The sequence below is a fragment of the Psittacula echo genome (genome assembly GCF_963264785.1).
Source record: "Psittacula echo genome assembly, chromosome: 5".
Classification (NCBI taxonomy): domain Eukaryota; kingdom Metazoa; phylum Chordata; class Aves; order Psittaciformes; family Psittacidae; genus Psittacula; species Psittacula echo.
Window position 1 is genome coordinate 60,187,969 of NC_137739.1, and position 27,483 is coordinate 60,215,451.

Sequence of the window (27,483 nt, forward strand, 5' to 3'; positions counted from 1 at the left end):
CTCAACGTCCCTTCCAACCTCAATCATTCTCTGATTCTGACACTACAGCTCAGCTGACATGCAGCAATATGTACCTGCACTGTAATGTGAAGATGTCAGCCCTTTCTACTCATTTCTGTCTAGCTAAGGAAGGGCTGATCTATACTTTGCAAGTGTAACAGCTAGAATATAACGATGTATTATAGGAAGAGTGTTGGCAGAGTTGCAACTGACTTTCCTCATTAGGCATGACAATACACTGTAGCATGTGGCTAAAAGACATTTTGTACTCTGAAATGTATCTATAAGAGAATCGGAACACCTAAAAAGCACAGAATTATCTTTCCCATAGCACTTCTTTCATAAATATTACATTTGAAATCTTACTCAAAGCATCCTTTCTGAATTTGGAAATTAAGAGAACTCAAGGTGACACAAACGTAGCATTTGTAATCCACTAACAAGATTCAACTTTTTGGATATATGGTGCACTAGACCTAATTCAAATAAGAAGTTATGATGAAAAAGTGCACCACTTCCCTGAAACTAGCAGTAGGATTTAGGGCTCATATATATATAGTGATTTGCTTACACAAAATGCTACTTACATGTTTGAATCCCAACCTGGTTTAAGGTATTTATTTTAATAAGTTCTTGAAGGACACAAGCCTTGAAAATTTATCTGTGTTTTTACTAATTCACAGATAATGCAAAAAAAAAAGGATCATACTACTTTGATAGCACAGTACCATCTCAAAACACCAATGACTACTCAATCTTCTGCAACTACTCTTATTTCTTTCCCAAACAGTGGTTTCAAAATCATAAATCACATACTACTTCTTAACTACTCCAGAAAAAGAAAAAAAAAAAAAAAAAAACAAACAACCAAAACAGTTAGCATGAACTGAGGCTGAAGTAACAACTCTCAGAAAGATAATTCTGTACAGCGATAAGCATTTGATATAATCAAGCCAGATCTAATTCACAAAGGAAAAGCCGTAAGTCTCTTGAATGAGGGGCAGTACTTCTGTTTTTTCACATCTTAACACAAGGAAGTACACGTGTAAATACAGTAATCTGTAGTCAGATCCTGAAGAACTGGGACTACTACCATGACCCCAGTTCACATCAGAATTCTGCGTATCTCCACAAGCAGCTCAGGCACTTTAAGGAGGCACACGGAGCCCCTTTCAGTGGTAAGTATATACTGCAGCAATACCAATACATGGTATATGGAAATATTTGTTCAGTCTAGTTTTTTGGCAACAGATTCTGTCATGAACACTGCAATGAACATCACTAGGAATATGGAAAATAGTTTGCACTACAATGTGAACGTTTGGCACTTTAAAATATTTCAAATAGGACAATGTTCACTAAAATGTTGTGCTCCTCTTTAACTGTGTCAAAACAGGAATTATGTCAGAGCATGAAAGCAATTGAATTACCTACAGATCTTAAAAGACTAAGTAAGTCTCACTGTCATGTGGTGAGACAGATTGTTACATGATGCCTCAGGTTCTATAGGTTCTGCTCCTCCAGTTAGAAAATCAGCAGAAATTCTAGCTTCAGCATTTCATTTCTGCCATATGAGAACATGTAACTGGCTTGGTATAAGAATGTCAGTATGTGGTGGTTCATAGGTGACTAGTAAAATTACACTAGAGGAAAAGGCTGATAAAAGGCACAAGTATACCATTGAAAGGAATCGCCTACTGCGGAAATGAGGACATAAAAAATGAATAAATAAATCCAGTAGCACCAGTATCAAAAGCTAATGCCACTACCATTAAAAATAATACACAAATCTGACTTATATCTGAGATTGAATGCACAATGGATAATACTTTTTGGTTATGTTTATTATGCTCATCTAGTAGTCCTTGATTTGTTTTTTACAACAAAAATAACTTATGTTTTGAGTCTGTACGAATGGCAACTAGCTGGTATAAAGGCAGGTCATAAGTAATGCCAACTGAATGACCTGTCTTTGTGTTCACCTGCCCGTGGTTAGGAGGAGGCTGCATTCAGCCACTCTAATGGAAAAAAAATATTCATAACACTTGCAGACCTCAACTTGCTGGCTCAGAGTAACTTGAGTTTCAGAAGTTAACTGCCTGCTTTCCTAACAGAAAATGAAACACAAGTCATAAAGTAAGGCATGACAAAAAAAGTTCTATTTTCAATTTAATAAATACCCAAAGAAAACATATATGCATACACCACATGCACATTCACTCTATTTTACCTACCATAGATTCACTAATAAGCAGCAACAGTAAGGCTTCTTCTGTATTTTCTTGAGGACAAAAGATGCTGTTCAAAACAAGAATGTAATTATTTCAGCAGAACACATTACTTTTAGGATTAGCTTACACAAATACAGTGAGAGTACTGTAAAAACTGGAAAATTACCATGAAAGAGAACAGAGAGTAACTTGCATATTAAAAATGATTGGTTAAAACACATTTCTTTGCAATGCTTTAAATTTGCATTTTAGAAAAGCTGGCCAAACACAACAAGAGAATGAAACCACCACAGCTGTAAGAGGTGAACACATTCAAATACCCCTAAATTGCACATGATTTGATAACTGTAAAAGCTGTACCCATAGTTTAACTACCCTCTAGCACCAAATCTATGTGAGCTGAATCTACAGCACTAATTCAAAGGTCAGCAACAAGAAACTCTCTCACAAGAACAAGGTAAGTTTCATATTTTAGGCAATACATGGAGAAATACTCTTATTAGTCTTTCATGAGATAGGCTTGAGAATTGTTTTCCTGATGCATTCAGTAGCTGTCAATATGTAAAAAAGAGAGCCATGCGATCTCTACCTGCTTGCCATAATCACTGTTATTTCCAAGCAGTTAAAACATTTGTTTTTAATGAAGTACATTTTTTTATGACAATATTAAAGGTTTGCATAGGACTAGTTTGCAAACTTTTCTGCTTTTTCTGAACACTAGATGCTTTCTGAATACTTTTCTATGCTGGTGGCAGACAACAGTAATCTACATTGGGTACCTGACTGATAAGAAATCATTCATTCATTCTCTCACACACACACACAACACAATAGTTACTGTTCTAACTTTTCAGATTTCTTTCTCTAAACTGTTTCTGAATTAGCACAAGTACCATCTCCTGTTAATTGAGACCAATAATTCCACAATTACCTGTTTAAATGTAGGAAATAATTTCTTCTTGTTAATAAGCAATTCCTATACTCCAAAGGGTACTTAAACTACAATAAATTACAAACAGGAAAAAAAACTTGTCTGAGACCAAAACATCTTTTAGGGTTTTTTTAAATGCATTACAAATTTGAGCAGTAATTAAATGCCTGAAAGGAAATGAAAACTAAAACACGTCTTAACTCCAGGTGGTTTGAAAGCAACATTGCAAACATATTGTGGTAATATACAGCATCTCAGACCCCCAGGCAGTTATTTTGTTATTGGATTTTTATTCAATGCATGTTGCTTATCAGATTTTGAAAAGTATTCTAAATCTTAGAATACTTTTATTTTTACATAACAAAGAAATTTCAAGCCACAGTCACTGCTGAATAAGAACTACCCAGGACAGGGAATAAGGAGTAAAAGGGAAGCACTACAGAGCTCCCCTTTTACCTATCCAGCCTTCAATGAAGAATTTAGCAACCTGGAAGCAGACTTAACCTGACTGACTGGCAATCATTCCCAGAAAGCAGAATAACGATTGAAAGTTGCTGAAGAAATTACTTTCTTGGAGAAAAAAAAAGGAAGTTGCCTTAAAGAGAACTACAGTGATCAAAATTAAAGCAAACATTTTCTCCAACAACTTCGAGTATATTTCAGTTAATAAGTTGATGTTTGCCTCAAACAGTGAAGATCCTCTTAATGCAGAAATTACTATGAAATTTCTTTGACCTGTGTAAACAAAAAGCTCAATTTAGTTGGCTGAACTCAGATTGTCTCCTGACAGATGCAGGCATACGAGTAAAGTAATTCCAAAGTAACAGGGCAGAACAAAAGAGGCAACTGGAAGCATGAAAGGGCTACCAACCAAAGGCAAATCAAGAAGTTTAGCAGCTCTTCAACTGCGGACTGAGAAAGCTGAAGAGGCAGTAACACAGAGATCTATGAAATCATAAATGGCATTAGCCAAATCACATTCATCATCCTCAAAAGAACACAATGCAGTTACTTAAGATATCAGGCAATACAACTAGAAAAAACCAGTACATCTCACACTCAGAGCTGATGGTCAGATGAATACCTAGGAAGTATTTTCCTCCCTATCTGCCTTGCTATTCATTGCCTTGGGTACTTAATTGGTCTGGTATTAATCACTGTGGTGTGACAAAAGAAAAGGACTTAATTACATGCTCTGTTGAAATCATGGAATTTCTCACTTACATGTCCCAAGAACAAGAAAATTACATAGAACAAAGCTCCACTTTCGCCAGGAGGCATGGTTCTACAAACAGCTGAGTTGAGAATGAAGACCATAAGTTTGAAAGACTGAGCCTGAGAAACCTGCTATAAGTATTACAGATCAAGGAAAGGAGAACTGCAAGAAATCTTTGAAGGAAAAGGCCATTCTACTTGCTCATAAAAAGTGACACCATAATATATGAGCTTGCTGCTGTATAAAGTATTCATTATGGAAATCTACAATATATGCAGCTAAACAACTCAAATGCCTGCAGTAAGACAGTATTTCATGTTATAATATGAAGACCCTGTTTTCACTAAACCAAAATATCTCTGCAGAATTTAAGGTAGGACTACTCCTATAAGCAATCTAATAGAGAAGCAGACCCTTTCTCACATAACAACAAGGTCACATTATGGAAAGAAGCTTTCATACTAACTAATAAGGCATGTATAAGAGGGGAACAGACTCTTCTTTACAATTTGCTGTGTGAAATGAAGTAGTTCGAATGAGAAAATGTGTGACCCTGCATTAAAAAACTTCCTTGTGTTTGGCCAATAAATGCATACTTTTTAAGTGCAGTGATCAAGGTGTATCCACAAACCAGGTATTTCCTTTGTAGCAAAAAGGCTGCCTGCATGTACAGTTTGTTAATTATGTGCTTTCAGAGTCGTTTTGGCAAATTCAATGTTCAACTCTCTGCCTGCATCTTTTCTTAAAGCTCAAAAGACTGCTCTATAATGACTTCACATCCTAGACATAGTAGGACAAAACTGAAATTAAAAGACAACGCTTGGATTTTAATCCTGCCAGAACACAACATAAAAACAAATTAATAAACTCTTTGGAGAAAAAAGGTCAAAATTTCATATGGAACAGAAAACAATCTCCTTAAGACTCTCAGATCACACCAGTTTCAGAAAATCACAGGACAGTTCAGGTTGGAGGTGGTGTCTGGCGATTGTCTAGTATAGCCCCTCCACTCAAAGCAGGGTCAATCAGCAGATTGCCCAGGACCATGTCCAGTTGGACTTTGAGTATCTCCAGCGATATTCTCCAGCTCCACAACCTCTTCTGTATTTTCTTTTTTTTTTTTTCTGAAGCTTAAATAAAATTTCTGTCTTCTGCATCTGCATAACTTAGCACTGTCCTCCTATGGCAAATCATAATCTTGGCTAGATCATTATCTCCACTGTTCAGCAATCTGGCTCACAGTGCTTTCGAACATGTATCAAAACAAGTAAGCAATAGTTGTTGACTATATTAAATATATATATATACACATGCAAAATACACAATCCCACAAGGACTTGCATATAGAATACAAGTAGAGCAGTGGAAAAGTTGCAGATTACATAAAACAAGCATGCAATAAAATTTCATCAGATCAAATGTAGTATCAATGACCAAAAAAAAAAAAAAAAAAAGAAGAAGACAATGCCAAACAGTTAAGATTTCACCAGCATGCTTTAACACAAACATGCAACTTTCAGGCAGCAAGCTACACCCAGGGACTTGTAATTAAAAGCAAAATTTTTTCAATATATATTTTGGCACTGTCAGAGTGTGTCCAAGGAGAACAACTTTAACCTTAGAAACCATTTTACACTGAATCAGATACAAACAAACAACAAGCTATTAAAATTTCAGAAAAAGTTCAAATTCAAGAAAATGGCTATCCACATTTCATAATAGTACTAATAGCTAATGTGGTTTAAAAAACCTCACACATTTTCAAGAAGGAAGAGATACACACCAAAGCCACTGTAGAATTAAACATGGGATACGTGACACAAAAATGATCCATTCCATACCACTTATTTGAATCAGTGAAAGAATAAAACTCAGCAAAACAGTGGCATCATAAAGAAATGTCAAAACTAACCTAAAAGGATTAGGAGGTAGCTGCTTTGGGAAATAGAATAAATTCAAATTATGAGATGAATTGCTAGATATCTTTTGGGGTTTTATAATGGGATGAATTTGAAATCTCCATATTGCTAATTCTTTCCTTTTTATGACAGAGCAGAATAGAGATCTAGAAATAGTACACAACTTTTAAAATGTGCAATTTCAGATTTGACACAGTTCATGTTTACTTTTGTATCCCAGATACAATTAAGAGATATTGACTCTATCCTATCCCTCAGTATAGAATAAAAAAAAATATTTGGGGAATTGAGAACAAAAGGTCTTGTGTACACTGATGCTTGGAGAAGCATGTTGCTTCCCTAGTTCTCTTCAAGGAACATCTATATCTACACACAGCATGGGAAACATTCACATTGTTCAATTCCTTCTACATTTTAAAAAATATAAACTAAATTACCCAGTGCAGTTGGTAACAATTGCAAATATAGAAACAAGAGAGGTATAAACTCAGCCATACTTTTCTCCAGTGTATACCCGTGGTCTTCTGCTGAGCGCGTAATTCTTAGTATTCGAACCTTTTCGAAGTGGATCATCTAGGGGTGATTGGTGAGGGGGATCTTCCAGTGGATTCCAATAACTCTGTTCACACATGCCTCGTAACAAAATTTCAGCCAGTTGTCTTGCTATAGTCTGTAAAATTTAAAGATATTTTCCTTAGAAATGCTGAATACAGACTCTTATAAAATGCTTAGATTACTTCTAATGAAAACTAGTCAGGTAGAATATATTTCCTGTTATTTTAAAACACCCAAAAAACCAGGCATACTGCTGACTGAAAGTACCCAGTAAAATTCTCTAAACACAAAGAAAATAAATGGCAATAACAAACAATTTTTCAATTTTATCAGTTAAACCCAGATACTTTTGAAGTAGTGTAGATCTGTGTCAAAAATTTATTCTGACCAACTATTCATGGCACAATATATTTAAGTGTAGAAATACTTAAAATGTAAATAATTTTGGTTTAAAACTTTTAAATCATCCTACAATTCATGACTATCAGGTTAATCTTCTCTTTAATGTTTAATACATACGCATACAAGCTGCATGACTATGTATCATGATGATGAAAACTCAAGAGATTAGTACCACCACAGCAGAAAGAAGGCAAAATCTGTATTTCCACAGCATTGGCAGTATTTCCCAGCAACATTCACCAGTAACATTATAACTGCAATATTATCCCTCTCTAAGTCTAAAGTCTATTGTTTAATAATTTTTAGAACCTTACTAGGAAACAGTTATTAAATTAATTAAGAAACCAACTAACTTCCTTATTACCACTTCAGATGTTTTAAAAGGCTAGTATTAGGAAACTTATCTAGGACATGTTGACAATCATTACATTAGAGCAAAAGATGTAAGGCTTGGCCTTTTAGTATGAAAAGATGCAAAAAAGATACATCATTCTTTTGGTAAAGGTTTGTTTTCTGACAATATAAATAACAAACATTCCTGAGTTAGCTTTTATTGTTTTCCTTTAAGAAGCTTTATCATAAAAATAAAAAAATTATAACTTGGCAACTTCCAATTTAATATAACACACAAAAGACACTACACTCTGTCTTTACTTTCATTACCTTACAAAACCATGAAACAACACCCTTGTGAAACTATGGTAATCATAAATAGGGCAATAATGATTAAAGTTGAAAGTATGGTCAATCAGAGACCAATCAGGTTTTAAAGATAACCACAAATAGGAAAGAGAAATAGAGGAGAGACGACTATTAAACATGCTTTTCTATTTTAATCATTCACTTCAGACAGGAAACGTAACCTTAGAAAGCAGTTGATAACAGATCCTGGCCAATATGCTGTGTATCTGGTATTTGTCTCTAACTCATTCGTTATACTTACACTTTACCTGCCTACTAAAATTCAGATGATGCAAAAGGAATGTGGTTTAATATAACTTACCATTCGCAGATTTTGTGTAGTTCTTGTTTCGACAGCTCTTAGTAACTCTCTAAATCTACCAACTCCTCTCGTCAAATTCCTGCATATAAATATAGAATTTGACAGTATTCCAACCTGGATTTGGTAACACCTTAATGCATTACTCAGTAAAGTTGTTAAAATCCATGTTATCCTTTCCTTCCCCCCCCCCCCCCTTATCATCATCACCTTTCTGTGAGATATATATATATATATATATATATATAGGCATGGAGATATATATATATTTATATATTCATTTGGGAACCCCATTGCTGATTACTACAACAACATTCCCTGCCAGTTTATTGAAAAAAGAAACATTTTCATGATCAGTAGATAGTTCAAAGAGAAAGCAAGAAAAAGTGTAAGAAATGACCACCCAAAAGAAGGAAAAAACAATACTGAAGTTGGTCTTGCCACTACAGCTGTTTTAATTATCAATTACATTAGACTTCAAAGCATAAACTTCAAGGAAAAAAATTAAATAATCAAACAAAACAAACCAAACCATTATATTTTAGCTGCCTCTTGACACCTTAAAATAGGGAAATAAAAAACCAGTAAATCTTGTAATCTTCAGTGAAAGTAATGTAAAATTTTTTTTTCCCCTCTCCTTTTCAGACAGGAAAGAGCACAAACACAGCAAGGCCCACTGTGTGGACAGAAGAGGACTGGGAATCAGGTGTTCTGTTCTTGACTCCAGCTGGCTTTTGGTGGAGCTTCTGCAACTCAGGTTTGTTTCTCTACCTATGCTTCATCCACTTCTGCTGCCTAAACAGCTTTTGCAAAGAGATTCAAAGCCTCAGAGAGAAGGCATCATTCACACAGACAATTTTTGCAGATCTGAACTTTCTTCTCAAACAACAGATTATTTTGTATGGTCTTACAGCTTTATTTTTTCTCATATATCTCAGCTGTTTTGTTTTGTTTTGTTTTGTTTTTGCACTTAAAAGCAGCTGAGAACATTTTATATTAATACAGTTTGTCTTTAAATTGATGAATGCGTTGGCTTTTTGCAGAGCTGAACAAATGTTTCCTGCAACCTCAATGTACAACATATGACAGCCATTTCACTATTCGAAATTTAGTTGCAAAAGAAAATTATTTAATCAAAAGCATGGTTTGCGTTAAATTGTTGCTGCTATGTCATACAGTTGTATTGTCTTAAAATGTGATTCTACGTGCAAGTTGCATAACATTTGCTAACATGGGCTCAAAAGAAATGCTACACTTTGTGTAAGCTCTTAAGTAAAAAGCACTACTGCACTGCTATAAAGCTTGTTTTAAAATTGCCTTCTTTATTCTGAAGTCTTTATTTTCAATTATGTTTAAAATACTGATCTTCTGAATTGCAACTCTGTACAAATTCAAGAAAAGCCAGCATTTTTACAAAGATTCTTTCCTTAAATTTAGTTGCAGAATACCTGAAGCCAGTGTTTGATGTGAGAGATCTTGCTATAGAACTGTAGAACTCTTTATCACTTTACCTGGAGACCCAGTCATTCATTTTAGTCTTCAGATTTCATGACAGAGGTCACCTCTGTTCTATTTTATGTAATCAAGGTTTATGAGTGTACTGCAGAAATTTTAGTCTCCAGCACACACATCTTTCACTAGTACAAGTTCACCTTCTAAAATACTTTAATATAAAAGCTCATTTAAAAAGAACTAGCATTTCCAAATAACAAAACCTGTATGTACAGGTTGAAAGTTATGTCAATTGGTTAAAACGAAATTATCACTAGTCACACCAGAAATAATGATTGTCTGTAAAAACTCCACGTTACAGCAGAATTTGACCATAGAGTGCCCATTTAGTACATATCAAAGAAAATTAATCCTGTGTATACATCTAACATGGAAAAAACTGCATGAAAGATTATATTTATTTATATATTTCACACAGGCAGGCCTCTTAATGACTGTTACACCAACTTCATATACTAATGAAGTAAGTACAGAAAGAAAACTTCTGAACTCAGTGGAAGCTGGATACATTCAGCATCTTTGGAAAGCTAAAATACGTACCATTTAGTAATACTACATTCCAAATATTTTAGAGAGCCAAATCCAGACCACTGGAATCCCAGCTTTAAGTCCTTTGCTCTAAGTGCATATTCCCATGAATGGAGCTTTCTCTCAAGGACTGTACTGCAAAGTCACAGACTTGCCAAAAAAATGAAATGTTCCTTGCAAAATTATCATGAAAGAGCACGAGCAAGAACCTGGCAGTTTGAAATACTAATTCCCAAGTACAGATGAAACATATACTATGTAGTAGAACTTCAAATCACACTAATTTAAATCTCCATGAGATTTCAGGAATTAGCATTTTTTCCATATGAAGTTTATGTCTTTTAATGTGTTACAAGAACCAAAAAAACCTCTCTTTTGGAAAAGTATGCAATCTTTAAATGTCTTTAAGAACTTCATGACAGATAGTTATAAGTAACCTAGTGCATTTTTATAAATATCTGCAAGGGACTGAAACTTGTGACTGAAGTTCTACTGTATCATGGAAAAAAGCAGTAAGACTGTACAAGAAAAAAAACCCAAACACCTTAAAATACAAAATTAGGTTTTGCTTCATAAAGCATTTAACACTGATCCACTGCACAAGTGCAGACAAACACAATACAGATTTGTCAAGCATCTTCTAAAGGAAGTATAATAAAAAATATACAATCCAAAGCTACAATCTAAATCACCCAAAAATTTTAGTTAAATGCTTTGACAGACAAGCACTGAAGCAAAACATACCATGAACAATATGGTAGATCTCCACACTGCACAGCTTTTAGCAAAGTACATTTCCTGTATTTGTTAAGTTTGTAACACTGCAGAGAAGCGGGTAGTGGCTATTCTGGCACATACTTTTCCTGCCTAGCCTAGAAAGCAAAAGCTTTTACCTGCTTTTCACTATGATGTGCCTTCATGCTAGCAGCTCCACCCGTGATGATTGAATGCCAGAGCAAAAAGCGCAGGTTAACTTAGAAAACAACATCCCACAGTGTCTGTAAATGACTTTGAGATCACTTCCATTCTTGAGACAATTTTAAGATAAATTAACATACACTGAGAGCTGACATGTTTTCAGTGATTTCACACACAACAAAGCCCACAGATAGACACTTGCTAGTTACATTCATGTTCATATGTCTGCCTTCCATCAGGACATACTCAAGCCCTCTGAATTGCATCTTCCTAGTTTTTAAAGACTAATTAAAATGTTTTGCTGCCTTGAATCTTCAAGGAAAAAAACCCAAACAAACAAACCAACTACTCTGACTCCTTAAGTAGCACTATACCAGTTAAAGACTGAGAACCAGGACTTAAAAGTACAATCTACTATTGAAAGTCTATATGGATTGACACCCTTAGGGCTAAATCTGCATCCTTGTGTCTACATATTTGCACCCTAAACCCCAACTACTTATATTGGAACGTAATTAATTACTCTGCTGCAAGATCAACTTTTATGCTCCCCTGAAAACATTTTAACTGCATCTATCAAAGGTGTTCACTCTTAAACAGAGACAGAAATCAGTAACTGTAGATATTTTACAAGAAAAGTACAGAAAGACAATTAAGCGGCAGTAAAGACAAACTTTTCGATGCAGGATCAGAAGACCTGAATATAAGCATGTAGGCCAGCAGTAGCAAAGTTTTGGTGTAAACATTATTTGTCACCATCACCACCAAGAACTCTCTCGGTTTTAAAAAGCATGTTTGGCATCAGACACCACAGCGCTTTGGCATTAGTGGTCCAGATAAACTTGACACCTCAGAAAAATACTATTTATCTCCGTGTTTTTGAACACACCCCCAAAAAATCAGAAAAGAATTAAGAAACTGCTCAATGACAAGCAGTCTATATTTGAAAGATGTTAGGATAAAAACCCAGCAAACACTGTTCCCTATAATAACAAAGGGAGTGAGATCAGATCGCAATATGCCAAAACAGACTACAAAAGAAATATTTTAAATCTAAACACAGAATGGTTGATAAGATTAATTTACTTTGCATTTACAGTGTATTTTGCAAATACCTTCTCCATTAGTGTGAGAACGGCTTTGTCAGGCATTTCCTTTATGCCTATCAATTAAAACACCCGAATATTTAGTCTAACATTGCTTTTTATAGATTAACAAGCAATTAGAAGAAATTTTTGTTTTGTGAGCTTAGACCAAACCTCACCTGCTCTGCAATTCGATGGCTAAATTGTGGGTAATTTTCCCATTTAAGAGAGAAAAGTATATTCCAGAGCCATACCAGTGAACAGGCTAAGTTCACTTATACTAGCCTAACTATTACCTCATAGCTGAGGCTTACTATATCCCATTTTAAAAATATCCATGTTTCAAAAGAAGAGCAACCAAGAACAATGAGATCTAGATTACTTGATCAAAGTGATGAAACAGAAATTGCTTTTGGAATTGAGTCCACTTACCAAATGTGTGTTCACTCTTCTCTCTAGATATATATTTATATACAGAAAAAATAATGGCAATGTTTATAAACTCAGTGGTACAGCATAATTTTTAAAGTCTGAGGCTTTGTCCCAATAATTCAAATAGCAAGAATAGAATAGTATTTGTTTTAAAGGGAAGAAGTCTGGGCAGGCAAAACTCTTGATATGCATGCCTATCAGAACAGCGGTATTTTAGTAGCTTTGGTATGACTAACATGTTTACAAAGAAGTACCAATGATTTAAATCCATACATTCCAGCTAATAACTTTAGGCCAATTAAGAGTAATTTTAACAGCTTTAAGATGAGCAATTATTTTACATTGAATCAAGTTACTATATGAACAAAAGGCAAGAAAAATGACAAATCAAGAGATAAACTCTTTAGCAGTAACAGAATAATATCCTAATGCAGAGGCATGCCAATTACCATACTAGAGCTTTTGCTTTTTATAGCCCTACAATTAAGAAGGAATGAAATTTTATGGCTTTCTGCAGTAACTTTATTGAAGGTCTGACCAAATGGACTAGGCTAAGTCTTCTACGCAACTGAAGATGCTTCAGATGTGACTAATATCTGCGTTTTTTCCCTCAGGTTTAAGGAGAGGGGGGAGCACGGAAGCATAATTTTAGTCACAATTAGAAAGATGATGGATCTAATGCAATCCAAGTCACCTCAAGCAAACATCCTGGTATGGTTTAGATATTTATCTCCAAAAGGCAACACAGTCTGAACATCAGACAGTTATGTGTTCTGTCTCATGTTTCCCTCTCTTCCTTTCATACTTTGAAAATTCTCGCAATACTGTATAATTTCTACAAAACATTGATTTTCACTCATATTACTTTCTGAATTACATGTGGAAAATCCTTTCCTGCAAGAATCTAAACTACTCTTTTTTTAAGTGCACTTAAAAAAAGAAAAGAAAAAAAAAAAAAAAAAGAAAAAGAAGCATCATGATACACTTCTCAATTTACCCACGGTTAACTCATGCAGAAAAAGAAATCCCAGGTATCTCAAATTCTCTACAGATCATGTTTGCTTGATGCTTGAAGGTTCTTGATTGATGTTTGGGCTTATAAATGAAACATCTTCAGTGTGCCATTACACGTACACAAGTCCAATCAAGCAGCAATTCTTGCATTCATGCATTCAAAATGGGAACACTTACTGCCTAGAATGTAGTTCCACTAACAATTAAGTCTACCCAATGGTTTCCTACTGAAAGTGGAAGGTCTTATTCTCCCCATTCTCTCTTTGTGTTTGTTCTTTTTTTCCACCGTTATTCCTTCTTCACATCTTCCAACCCCCACTTGCACAGTCCTATCTCTTTTCTCACAGCACCACCAGCAACTATCGAACTTTCCAGCAAACCAGTTCACCAGTTCACAAACCAGTTCCATCTCACTTAAAACAACAGAAAGCTGTAATTTCTTTGCTGTTTATTTTCTGCTGTTTTGGAGAAAGAATGACTCCACAGAAGACTCCACTACACATTTTGTTTACTACTTCTCTTGACACCATCACTTCAGCTCCTCCTGGATGTTCTTTCAATTGTGTATATATACAACACACTATATACATGTATATATGTGCACATATATACAGTAAGTACCAGATTCAACTATTACAGCACAAAGACCAGATTCACAAAAGGCTTTCTTCAGTTACTAGAAACAGTACATTAGAAGTCTTGGCCTTTACCTCCTATAATTTCTCAAGTTTCTTCTTTCAAGCAGAGATTTAGTCAGAAGAAGAAATGGGGGTAGATTAAGATGGTGTTAAAGGAAATCATAAACAAAAAAAAAAGCTCATTCTTGAACTCATAAAAAAAAGTGCTGAACGTCAGAAAGTTTTACTAAGGAAATAAGTTAACTGAGGGAATAAAGTAAATGGAATTTACTCTGGTAAATACTTAACACTGTATTACACATAAATCAATTTGTACTGTCATAAACTTTATAGAGTTATTTCATCTATTTTTTTTAATATAAAAACTCCTACAGATCTATAAGGAAGAATGTGCAGCACCAACAGTGATTTTTTTTAGAATACCAAACAGAAGACATAGGAAGACACTCAGTTTAATATCAATCTTATTAAAACCATGGAGAATTTCAGCAGTGACCATGAGCATGGTTTCACTACCTCTCTCAAAGATTCAAAGATCAGAAATCAGAAGCAGAAATCATAAAGGGAGTATACTCTGATAAGATGCAAAATTTTAAGCATCAACAAAAGAGTAGGGATGCATCAACAAAAGTGTAACATTGGTAGAACCCAAAGAGTTAATCTAAAGCAACACATAGAATCATAGAATAGTTAGGGTTGGAAAGGACCTTAAGATCATCTAGTTCCAACCCCCCCTGCCATGGGCAGGGACGCCTCACACTAAACCATGTCACCCAAGGCTCTGTCCAACCCGGCCTTGAACACCACCAGGGATGGAGCATTCACAACTTCCTTGGGCAACCCATTCCAGTGCCTCATCACCCTCACAGTAAAGAACTTCTTCCTTATATCCAATCTAAGCTTCCCCTGTTTAAATTTTAACCAGTTACCCCTTGTCCATCAGGCACTTAAGACAGTACTGAGCAACAACAAGGCCAAACCCTGAGCACTGTGTGTAGGTGAGCCCTCCCAGTGGTGACACCAAAGATGTCGTGTCTTGGATATGCTTGTCCAACTTGAAAGCCAAAGAATAATACACTGGACTGCCATGTGAGAACAGCACTATGATAAGAGTGAAAAATGATAATGAAAAATAATAAGGAGAGGGAGAAGAAAAAAAGAAAAGAAAAATAACCAAAACAACTTAAAAGGTTATCTAACCTTCTGATTTTCTAAATCTGTTGGTAACCCCTGGAGGTGTTTTATTTTGAAGCTACTGCTTCTGGTTAGCTAGAGATGTCAAAATTGGAAGAACACACAGAGTCTTCCACCACTTGAAGTTATTTATGTGCCATTTATTCATCAGTCTACTTAATAAGAGTTTTGTCCTTTTATTGCCAACTCTTGTATTTGCTATCAGGCTGTTATACTAAACAAAAGTAGAATGGAGGACAAGATTTCCTTTCCTCTTTTGCATATAATGGCAATTCTGAACATGCTTACTGAGCTGTCTTTTATTTTTATACTCTTCAAATTTTATTATGAACCAGTGTTTACTTTAATTGAATACATTAACTTGGGGAAAGGCAGAGACAGACAGAACTCTTCAAACTCATACTATATATAACACACAAAATGCCAATTTTACCTACAAACAGGGACAACACTTTCTGGAAAGAAAAGCCTGTGCAAAACATATAAGCAGAATATTTATAAGTAATCACCTTTCTTCATACTCCTCTGTTCATTCATTGCAGGTAGGAAGGCATGCAGCATTCCTAAGCATGAGGCTTACAGCAACACTTCTTCCAGGAAGGAGAACATAGGAACACCTCTATAAAACACCCTGCCAATAGTCTTATAAAAATATCACAGTGAAGTAAATGAGGTTACTTCACTGCTGAGTTGCTGGCCAGACAGACATGCATCTGTTTGCACATAATCTCTGAGGAGCTACTTGTTTCCAAATAAACTATTTTAAAATACTCATGTTCAGTAAGGTGGGGATTTGGTAAACAGAAAGGCACTGAAACTTTGCCAAAATTATTTACGCATACATACTATGCTTACACAAAGGACTGAAATAAAATGGACAAGGCACCATACACCTGGAGAAGGAAGTGTTGCTTTTACCTTCTCATGCTTAAAATACAGCCTATCAAATGGGAATTCAGAAAAAGGTCTTTTGGGAAAGTGGGCCAGCATTGCAAGAAGAATGTGAGAGGCAGAAAAGGTCAGATTTAAGAGGTGTATTGAACACAAACAAAACTATTTCATTACAAATCCAAACCAAACTTTTTCACTACAAACACCAAAATGCCTGCAAGTCTACAAAACCCCCCACAACAAACCAAAACAAAAACAACACACAGAACACAAACCAAACCAAAACCCCAACACAACAACATTACAAGCACTCCTCAGTAAACTGGTGTCCTGGTTTAAGCCCAGGCCATAAATCAGAACCACGAAGTCCACTTCCCCCCCCCCCCCCACTTTCTTCCCTCCGCTCCTGGAGGGACGGGGAGGAGAATCAAAAGAATGCAGCTCCCATGGGTTGAGATAAGAACAGTTTAATAACTAAGGTATAACACAAACCACTACTGCTACCACCAATAATAATAATGATAAAGGAAATAACAAGGAAGAGAATACAACCGCTCACCAACCGGTACCTCACCTCCACCCTGCCATGATCCAGCCCTTCCGGGCCCCCAGTTCTACATCCTGGGCATGACGTGCTGTGGTATGGAATACCTCTTTGGCTAGTTTGGGTCAGGTGTCCTGTCCCTGCTTCCTCCCAGCTTCTCTTCCTCCCTGGCAGAGCATGAGACTCACAAAGTCCTTGGTCAGTCTAAACATCTGTGTTATCAGCTCCATTCCCAGGCCGAAAGTCAAAAACACAGTGCTGCAAAAGCTACTAAGAAGGAGAAAAACTGACTACTGCTACTGAACCCAGGACAACTGGCTGTATAGCACTTTATCCTGGCAGTTACATATTTCAAAAGGAAAGGACATGTAAATCAGGAGGAGGGAACGGGATTTTTCCAGTATTCATCTGAAAACATACAAGGAGAGCTTGCCTGCCTTTCAAGCTTCAGCTTGTGGCTAGCATTTCTGTAACATGTATTATGCCTCCAAGGTATTCACAGCAGTGAATACTCAACCATGGTCAGTCTAATACTGTTTAATATCTTAAAAAATTAGAAATAACTTTTTCAATTGTTTGGACAATGACAAGGAAATACAATGAGTAATGGAGACTTTGAAAGAACCGATGAGTTTTCAAATGCCTTTAATCTCAATAACAAATGAAACCAGACACCCATAGCCCCAAACACCTGCACAGCATTCAGCTTTTCTCAGCACTGTAAGTCTTCATTCACTGATTTTTGAATATATAAACATGCTGATACAACTCAATTGGTACAGTACTGCCTACAGCTTAAGAGGAAGTGTTTAACACTTAGAGTAATCCGGTAACTCTTTGTAAAAATAGCTTATAAATTATTATTATTTAAGACAAAGATGAATTGTCCTTTAGTATTAGGGGGTTTTGGTGGTGGTGGTGGGGTTTTTTATTATTGTTTTGAGGGTTTTTTAGTTGTTTGCTTTTTTTTATTTAGAAGGTCTGAACAGAATTAGTCTCCTAGTTCTTCCAAGAGCCAAGTTCCCCTTATCACTACTGTGATCAAAACACATGCAGTATTTCCTTAGAAAACGTCCTTTAAAGCTTAGTAAATCTCTTTCTACTACTATCATTAAAGAAATCTAGCACCAATTAGTTCTCCTACCTGCTAGTTTGCTCCTTTTGAAGTTAATAATAGAATCAATGAATATTTTTGCAATTAAAACTGGCAGCTTCCATCATTTTGAATCAGTTCAAAAACATGATTTCAATATGAAAAAGAACTAATGTAATTATCAATGAGTAATTCCAAATACTGAAAAGTTCCATGTTAAACTATTACTAAAGCTTTAACAGAAATGGACACATACTACAGAGAACAAAATCTTTTGGTGAAAATAACTATCATACAGCAACAACTAACTGCCCTTTAGACTAAAATCAGTATTAAGAGAATGAAACTCAAAAGACTTAATTAGTTGTAGGCTAATTAATGACCTGCAGCTCACGGTCAGGTGATGTATCTCATGAATATTGTTCACAAAACACCTAAGCCCCAAACTTCATCAGAATTTGAAACTCCATCTTTGGCGGCACACAGAAAAACTGGACAAGGTTTGAGCAAGCCGCTCTACGCCAGCCACAATTTGAGCAGGGATTTGGCCCAGATGGCCCCTCAGAGTCTCTTTCAACCTGCAAGATCCTATGAATCCATATCTTACAAGTTGCAAGGGAAGGAACACAGAGAATTAAAAATAAAAAAATAAAAACTTCAGGCATAGCCATGCCATGTGATACCTGCCATGTGAAGCAGTGTTCTTCAGACCAATATCAAAACCAGAGTAGAAAATAAAATCAAAAGCATTAAATATAGCAGTAAAAAAAGCATTCTGGGGGAAGTACACAAAATGTTCCTTCCCCAGCTTAAGGATCCAATGCAACTTTGTTTGCTGCCCATCACAACACTACATAAAAATAAAACCTTCAATTTGAAGCTTGCAAATGTGAGCAACAACCCCAGTCAGCAAGACTTGTAGTACATGGGCTAAAAACCTCCAAATTATCTACTTGAAAAAACTGAGCTAGAGTCAGAATTCCAACTGCAAATTATTAAAATTATCAAAATTCAACATCTATCTCAGATACTAACATTACTCTTTCAGTGTGCTTTGTATATCTGTTACAAAAGTTATTTGTGATAATTTTGAATAAAAGTGATTCCCTTGTGTTTATATCCACCTTAGTCCTTCGTGTAAAACTGCCAGATTTTTTACCTATAACTTAACAATGCATTCATATTTTAAACTCTTGAAAATAAGACACAATTCTGAGCAATAAACACAGTAAGAATTGAAAGAAAAAGCATTCTGGATGGTTTTATCTGAGTATCTGAGGGAATAATACTTTCCCTTCACATTCAAGTGTATTCTGCTTTTCCAATGAAAACTAACAGAGTAAGAACAGTATCTTAAATAAGGATGACGAAATAATCTGATATGACAGATATTAACTATTCTTTGCAAACTCATTTTTGTTAGTGATTTGAAAATAGTGATTTTTGTCTCTATCTTGAATGTATTCTGCCTTATTTTCTTAATCACACAAACATGAAAGCAGTTATCTTCAGAACAAAGTTGTTTTGAAAACTGCAACAGAAATAATTTTGTTAACTTTCCAATACAGCATTGATATCTCACATATAAAGAATGGGATACTTTGTAGGATTTCAGGTTTTTTTTGAATTTCATCTTATTTTCTATTCTTTACTTGATGACCAAATTGTTTTGGGACTGATGTAGCATGTGCAACAAGATCTCAAGAGATTCAGAGTGATGAGTATTCTAATACAGCAGACAGCTGATCATACAGTCTTGACATACATTTGCCACACATTTACATAAATCCTTCTCTTATAGATTTCGTCAGTGCAAAATCTCCAGCTGTGAGCACTGTATCATTGTATACATGCAACAGAAGCACTTACAGATTGATTTGTATCCACTCTCCCTTACTTACTAACATGAGAGCTATATTCCTACGCTATTCCTATTTATGATATGGTGGAAAAAGAAACACAAGTAAAAGAAAACAACTTCTGTATATACAAGTCCTATATGCGAGTAACTAAAGTGCTTGGGTTTTTTTGTTGTGCTCATCAAACATTTTGTAAGACAATAAAAATCAATTATATGCAGAAAAAATGGTTGAGGATTTTTATTTAGATTTGGGGCTTAAGGAATTAATTTTCTATTGGGGAAAAAGACCATCTCTAAGAAACAACTTCATGGAGAAGACTGTGAAGGTCTTGCTTCACTGCAGCTGTGTCAGAACAGCTAATGGCACTATGAGGAGTACAGATCTGGTCTGGGTTTTTCAGGTTTTGATTCAGCATGTGAACCAAATTGAAGTCTGGATCCTGAACTCTGACAGAGCAATATCCTTGGAGAGGGTGTGAAATACCGGAGGAGACACAAACAAAAGCTCTGAAAGCTAGCTAAGTCTGGTTTTCACATGATGGTAACCTTATTTTAGACTTCAACCAGAAAGCTCTTTTACTTTAAGAGCATACACTTCTAGTATCTTTCTGACCACTACTACCTCAAAACCAAAAACCTACCTATTTCATAACATGGATAGAAAGCAAATACTAGGAAAGAAGAATTACTGGGTACATAAAAGGCTGTCTTTTCTCTCTTAGGAGCATTTTATTTGAAAATAGCTATGTTAAAGTACTAATGTCAAAGTTCCTGTGCTCATAGTTTTTCTTGGAACAACATCAGGACTTTGAATTCCTTCAATATAAAATTAACAAAGCAGCTACTAAATTAAATAGAAGTTGCTTAATCAGCCTAAAAGATATTTAGTTACAAACTTAAGAACGTTCTTTAAAAAGCACATAAACTCTACTTTAAGAATAGTTTCTTCAACTTTTGTTATGCATTTCCAAGGTGAAACGTTCCTCTTCTCCCAGCTGGAAAATGGGTATGGAGTTTAAGTCTTTACTAAAATTCTGTGCACTTCGCAATAAAACATTAATTTCAGATTTGAGTTTTGATAGAGCACCAGAATAATTTTCTTCCGTTCAGGCTATTGAGTCTTTTTGGGGGTTTTTTTGCACTGCATTATCAAGAGGAGATTTAGTCTGTCTATAAAATCAGAGAGGCACACTTTTCTCCTTCTCCCCCATCACTCACAAGGAGTTAAACTCTGGTGATTCCTTGACTTCTCCGCAGGACTGAAGCACTTTTTATATGTAGAGTTTCAATTGAAAAATAAAGTTTATTTAAAATAAGTATTTCTCTTTCTGAAGTGTCTATATTAAAGCTAGCTACATTTCCTCTCCTTGAAAATGTTCGTAAGATCTTTACAATTTTAGATTACATTCAAACTTGATGTTGCAAAACTTAATGGAAAGATCTTGAATCTAATTTCTATAAACCTAATATTTAGGAGAGATGACAAATGTAAAACCCATGCACAGCATCCTTAAATGTATTAAAAAGCATGCTATATATTTAAACTTCCGTTCATTTCTGGGGAACCCAAGTGAAAAATTTAAATAAAGAAATAAAAACCCACAAAAGCAGCAACATAATTTTCAGCCTGGAACAATGACCCTATTAGGAAATCTTGAAAGAGTTGGGATTGGTTCTAAATTAAGAAAGGAAAAGAACGGATATAATGGCAGGAATATGTAAAATAATGACTGGCACGAAGCTATTTTTCCTAACAGCTCACTTTCCCTCATACCTCAAGAAAAGTAGCACTGGCCAATAAAATTGGAAGAAGAAATTGAAAATTAAACATGCAATGTGTAATTAGCTTGTAAACTGCAACTGACCACTCTACAATAGACTGCAACAAAGATTATATGCTTATGTAGGAGTTAACAAGAAAAACAACAGCTTCATTGTGAATGATTAAAGTATACATGGAATAAAATCAACCTTTCAAAGTTCACACCAGACCAACTGATATGGTCTAGGACAAACACTCCTATAGGCTGAATGTTCCTTAATAACCCACTGCATGATTTTTTTTGTGTGCTTGAGTTTTGTTTTCTCAGCTCATCTTAATCTGCTCTGTCTATTGCTGATTGCTTTTACACTCAATATGTGAGATTAAATGGACCATTTCCATTCCTGGCCTTCAATCAAAATTGTTCAAAATGTGGAATTTTTAGCTTACTCTTAACCATGATTGCCACTGGGATTATTTCAGTAAGTATATTTATTTATCTTTTGTGCAGGCATGAAAACAGCAACTTTATTTTTAGCTCTAGTAAACGAAAAAAATTAACTTTCAGAACATTTGATTCTTCCTGCAATTAAATGATGAAAACAGAACTAAAATGTAACTCTCAAGATCACGTGTTATTGCAGCTACTTATTACTTTAAGAATGAGATTTCAAAAGCTTAGTGGTCATTGCCATGCTGAAAACCCTGAACAGTTTGAAAACTTGCATAGCCTTTTGTGACCCTACCATCAGTACACTAAAATCTCGAACTCTTTACAGACACTGCACCATTTCCTTTCATCTCCTGTTTATGTGTTTGAAAGGATATTTTTGGTCAAAAGAGTAGTCTTGTCAAGAATTCCAATATTTCAACCAATTTCCGCTTTCCTAGTGAAATTAGAAGCCCTGTAAACAAATTTTTAAACTATGTGATTTCAACAACAAATGTCAGAAATGTACTTAAAATCCACTTGTGCCAAGCTTTGAAGCTCTTAAAAACTGAGTTGTATTCTTTTTTCATTTTCCGTGATGTCTGAACTTAGTTTTAGGCTTTTAAGGGAAGCATAATCTAAAAGGATCTATAGAGCAGGTACAAAGGAAATTGTACACTTGTATACATACTGTTGATCTTCATGCACATTTATCCTGCAGCATAATGTTAAAATAAGTGACAACTGAAGAGATTTGGAAAAAAATTACAAAAATCAAAATTATAAAAATAAAGAGTTTCAATATGTTGTCAATCACTTTCTAACAGTGAAATTTCAAACAGATAAACTTTATGATTTTTAGTTTTCACATTTAATGAGTAAAAGTACAAAATACTTAGTTTAATATACTTTGGAGAAATGATTTTACAACATGTAAATAAGAATAATATGGGCAGCCTTCCTATTTCAGTTAAAATGATACCACTTTATTAACAAGAGGCCAACCCAAAATCGCTAAAAAATTATGACGCCAATTAGATCACAAATACAAAACCTAAACAGAAGACCAAACACACAAAAAGGAGAATTAAATCTTACCCATTCTTGAAATATAAAACATGTGCTCTTTGAAGTCCTGTTTCCAGGAAAAAACCAAGTTCTTGTTCATGTGTAGTGGGCCCTGGCTTAGGGCTTCTGTTTTGTATATTGGCATTAATTACCTAAATGAACAAAAAAAAAAAATTAAAAAAAAAAAAAATCAAGTTTTGTGGACTTTTACACAGAGCTAATATTTAATGTTGGAGAAATATTTTTCATTTGTAGATGCTGGCTAGTAGAGTATTTCTATCCTTACCTCCATTCCCACAGAAATATAAATCTTTCCGCTCTTGGCTATTCCCTTAAAGGTAATTTTTTCACCAAGCAGAAATGCTACTAAGGAAAATTTTACAATAATTCCTCAGAATATTTTGTGAGGAATAGTATACAAAAAATAAGTATATGAAATGGCATATTTGTTACCTTAATCAATAGCAGGAGATAATGGTACTCAAAATCTAAACCCCTGTTAGGTAAACAAAGACTGCAGCAGAAAGCACCAAGAGGGTTAAAAGTGATCTCCAGAGTGATTAAAAAAAAGAAATTAGAAATAACTTAATTTGTATAACATCAACATTAAAAATATCTCTCAAAATGGAGAGCTATCAGCTTTCATTTGCCATCATATTCATCACACTAGCCTACCACCCACTAAAAGACAGTAACAAAACAAACAAAAAACCCAAACAAAATAAACCCAAATAAAAAAATAAACCCAAAATAAATATGTTGATCAATTTAAAAAGCACTGTGACTTACTCTTCTTTCCCCATCTCATCAAAGTTCTCTTTCCGCTTCCTTTTGTTTGTATGTCCCTAATTGATTCTGATAACCCCTTCAAAAACAACTGTCAAAGGACAAGCCTGGGTCTTATAAGCAATAGGTGTGTTAAAAGAGGGTCAGATTGATATTGCTAGCTTACTTCAATTCTAATAGTATTAACAAGCCAAAGAATAGAGCCCCAAGTGTATTGTATTTTGTCCAGACATATCTCAAAGTCTAAATAAAATGCAATAGAATGTAACTCCCAGACACAAATTTTCTTTTCTTAAAAAAAAAAAAAAAGCATTTATAACACTTAAAGTTTACCACTGCTAAGTGGTAAGACACAGAAGACAAGGTTAATGGTGTAAATGAAAATAAGAGGAGGAAATAAAATAGCCTGTGTATCCCTCTGAATTCAGATAAAGTAAAGCCTGAAGCTTTTAAATCACAGAGCATTAAGCTCTTTACAAATAAAGAGCCTAACTTGAAATTTCCATAATTCATGATCCATAACTTAGAAAATGGGAGGAAAAGAAAAAACAGTTACTTGCCTAATATTCTGCAGAGCTGTAAGTTGTATGTTGTCTAACATTATGAAGCCCAGATATATAAGCTTTCATCAATAAAAAGCAGATCTCCTACATATCTAGTACCTCTGATTTTAACAGTATCTGTAGTTGCATACATACAGTGAATAATATATTGAGATAAAGTGAAAAATCGGCCATCAAGCCCAAGAATACTATCCTGATCCAATTTACAAAACTATTAAGATTTATCTGAAGTTCATCTATGTTTTAAAATCATACATTTATCTGGCTATCATATCTGATGATTTTTTCCTTGTCACAGGATTTGGCCTATCAGTTGAAGCAAACATAGTTTCAGGCGCTATTCTGATTTACCTACAATACCTTAAGTGTCTTGCTTATAGGCACAATGTTATTTCAGAATGCTACTGCCAAGTAGTTTTATAGAAGAGGATTTAAAAGCAGTTCAGTTATTGGCTCCAAATAAGCAACAAGATCAATTTTCAGTCTTCATAGCTACATTCTCAATTGACTTCTTTTTAAGAATTACCTGAAAATGCTAGTGAATGTATGCAAACAATGTATATATTCTGACATGTATTTGAAAGACACCATAATCCCATGTTCATACATGAACTACCACAGGGTAGGAAGAGGCCACATCTTGAATATACATGGCAGTTCAGAGGAGCTCTGTCCCTTTTTAGACTACTAGCACTATTTTCTAAGAGGTCAGAATGAGAGAACATTCAGAAGGACAGCTACCAGACATCCATTAAGGCACACTAATTTATTGTCCAATTGTAAATGTGCATTGAAGTCCTAAGAAAAACCGTATCAGATGTCTTTTATTTTTATTGAGTTGAGTTGAGCTACCAAAATGCCAGTAACACCACATCAGTGAAAAATGAGCCACACAATTCTTCAGTTAAGCAAATCATCCCAGCTTACCCTTTCTATCTCCTGAAGGTACAGAAGAGCAATATCCCCGGCCTTCTCGTAGCATGTAATGATTTCCTGTTCACGGTCCACATGGAGGTTGCTGGCTGAAGAAGAAATTGGCAACTTCTCAAGACAGAGACCTGGGCAGGGAGGGAATAAATAAATAAATAAAATTTCAAATGAAGTGTTAAAAAAATAATGTCGTATAGTAGTACGCCCCAAAATTAGTACAGGCTAAGACCCTTTGATCAGGAGAAGAAACAAATTAAAAAGAAAAATTACAAAAAACTTGAAGGTATGGGCCTCTGATACAGACACTAATAAACATGTAACTAACAGTGACTAACCTTAATAATTATAAAACCAGAAGCAGCATTGTTTTAAGTGATTTCAATTTAAAAGACATTATGACAGTCTACCACAAAAAAGCCTAGTGTCTTTCTATACCAATTTTAAATTACTGAATATCTCTTCAGTTTTCCAGAGCAATCACAGAAACCGAGGTAGGGTGAAGAAGGGACTCAAGGCAATATGTCAAATTCTCCCTTATTTCTCTTTTTATGCTTCCTTGTCAGGTAATCATTTTTATCTCCTCCGGACACTCTCTAACAGATTATCTCTCTTTTGACTAACTGTGCCAAAACTGGATACACACTTCCAGTCAAGGTCTCAACAGCACGGAGCAGAGAAGATTCCTCATTTTTATATAGGATACTTAAAAATAAAAATGAAAATACAGATCAGGAGAACTTTAGTGCCTTCCCTCACATATTACTAAAACATTCTCTTCTGCTTATTATCTGTAACAGATTAACAGATCATATTCTGCAGGCCAACTGCCTCGTCAGTTACCCCATCTTGTATTTATTCGAATAATTATTTGTATTGAAATACAGCACTTTCTCAATTTTCTTAAGCAATTTATTCCAGGTCATTCTTCCAGCTTTTCAGCAGTAAATGTTGATGCTACAGTGCCTTCAACTGCTCACACATTAATATAATTCTCAATTTAAATGAACATATTCTCAATTCATCATCCAAAGATTTGAAAATCCATTGCTGGAGCAACTAAAACCAAAAACAACAACAAAACACAAATATATATTGCACAGATGTCTGTAGAAAGCCAGGTAGTACAACACCCTAATTTGGAGACTAGTTTATCACGACATTTCTGTCCATCAATACCGTAAGGTGGGCACAGTATGTTTTATTGGAATTATATCAGTTTTCTTACTAAAACAACTTGGGAAGACACAGCCATGGAAGCTGGAATTTGTTTATTAATAGACTTAGAACTATACAATATTTATGACCTCCAGATTCTTTTAAAATGTCTATTAAGTTTCAATATCTCCCTGCAGAAGTATAATTGATCTGCATAAAAAAAACCCCATCAAGCTATATTTCTGGCTTGAGAGGATGCCTTAAGGGTTTGTTGGCCACTTTTACCCTCCAATCCACCCTTTCATCAGTACAATCAACATAGAATCATAGAACAAGTAGGGTTGGAAAGGACCTTAAGATCATTTAGTTCCAACCCCCCTGCCATGGGCAGGGACACCTCACACTAAACCATGCCACCCAAGGCTTCGTCCAACCTGGCCTTGAACACCATCAGGGATGGAGGATTCACAACTTCCCTGGGCAACCCATTCCAGTGCCTCACCACCCTAAGAGTAAACATGTATTCTACGGCTCTATTTGCTAGATGTACGCTAAGTTAAGTACACAATCCTGACTCCAGTACTAACGGCTCTGCTAAAGACAAAATAAAATCCAATATACTTTTCAAAATACACATTCCTAAAGCACAACAAACACACAAACCTGCCTAGCCTGAGTACAACAGACACCAGACTTTTATCACACATTATGATTTTCACCCAACATGTCTCTAAAACTTAACTATATTTGAAAATAGTCTACAGTAGCCTATGCTAATCGGCTTTCTTGCATATTTTCAGTCAAACAGAAAATATCAAAGAGGCT

The 27,483-nt window shown here is 35.1% G+C and overlaps 1 protein-coding gene across 2 annotated transcripts in view; it reads right to left on the minus strand.

Annotated features, from left to right (window-relative positions):
* TTC7B (tetratricopeptide repeat domain 7B) overlaps positions 1–27,483 on the minus strand; it is a gene marked incomplete at its 5' end in the record, with an annotated part of 147,654 nt that overhangs the window by 90,416 nt on the left and 29,755 nt on the right. For both annotated transcript variants that reach the window (XM_080617488.1, XM_080617489.1), the window contains 5 exons: positions 2,235–2,298; positions 6,795–6,967; positions 8,258–8,336; positions 23,255–23,376; positions 25,501–25,631. In XM_080617488.1, the coding sequence (XP_080473614.1) occupies positions 2,235–2,298; positions 6,795–6,967; positions 8,258–8,336; positions 23,255–23,376; positions 25,501–25,631 (569 nt within the window). The remainder of the gene's footprint in view (positions 1–2,234; positions 2,299–6,794; positions 6,968–8,257; positions 8,337–23,254; positions 23,377–25,500; positions 25,632–27,483) is intronic.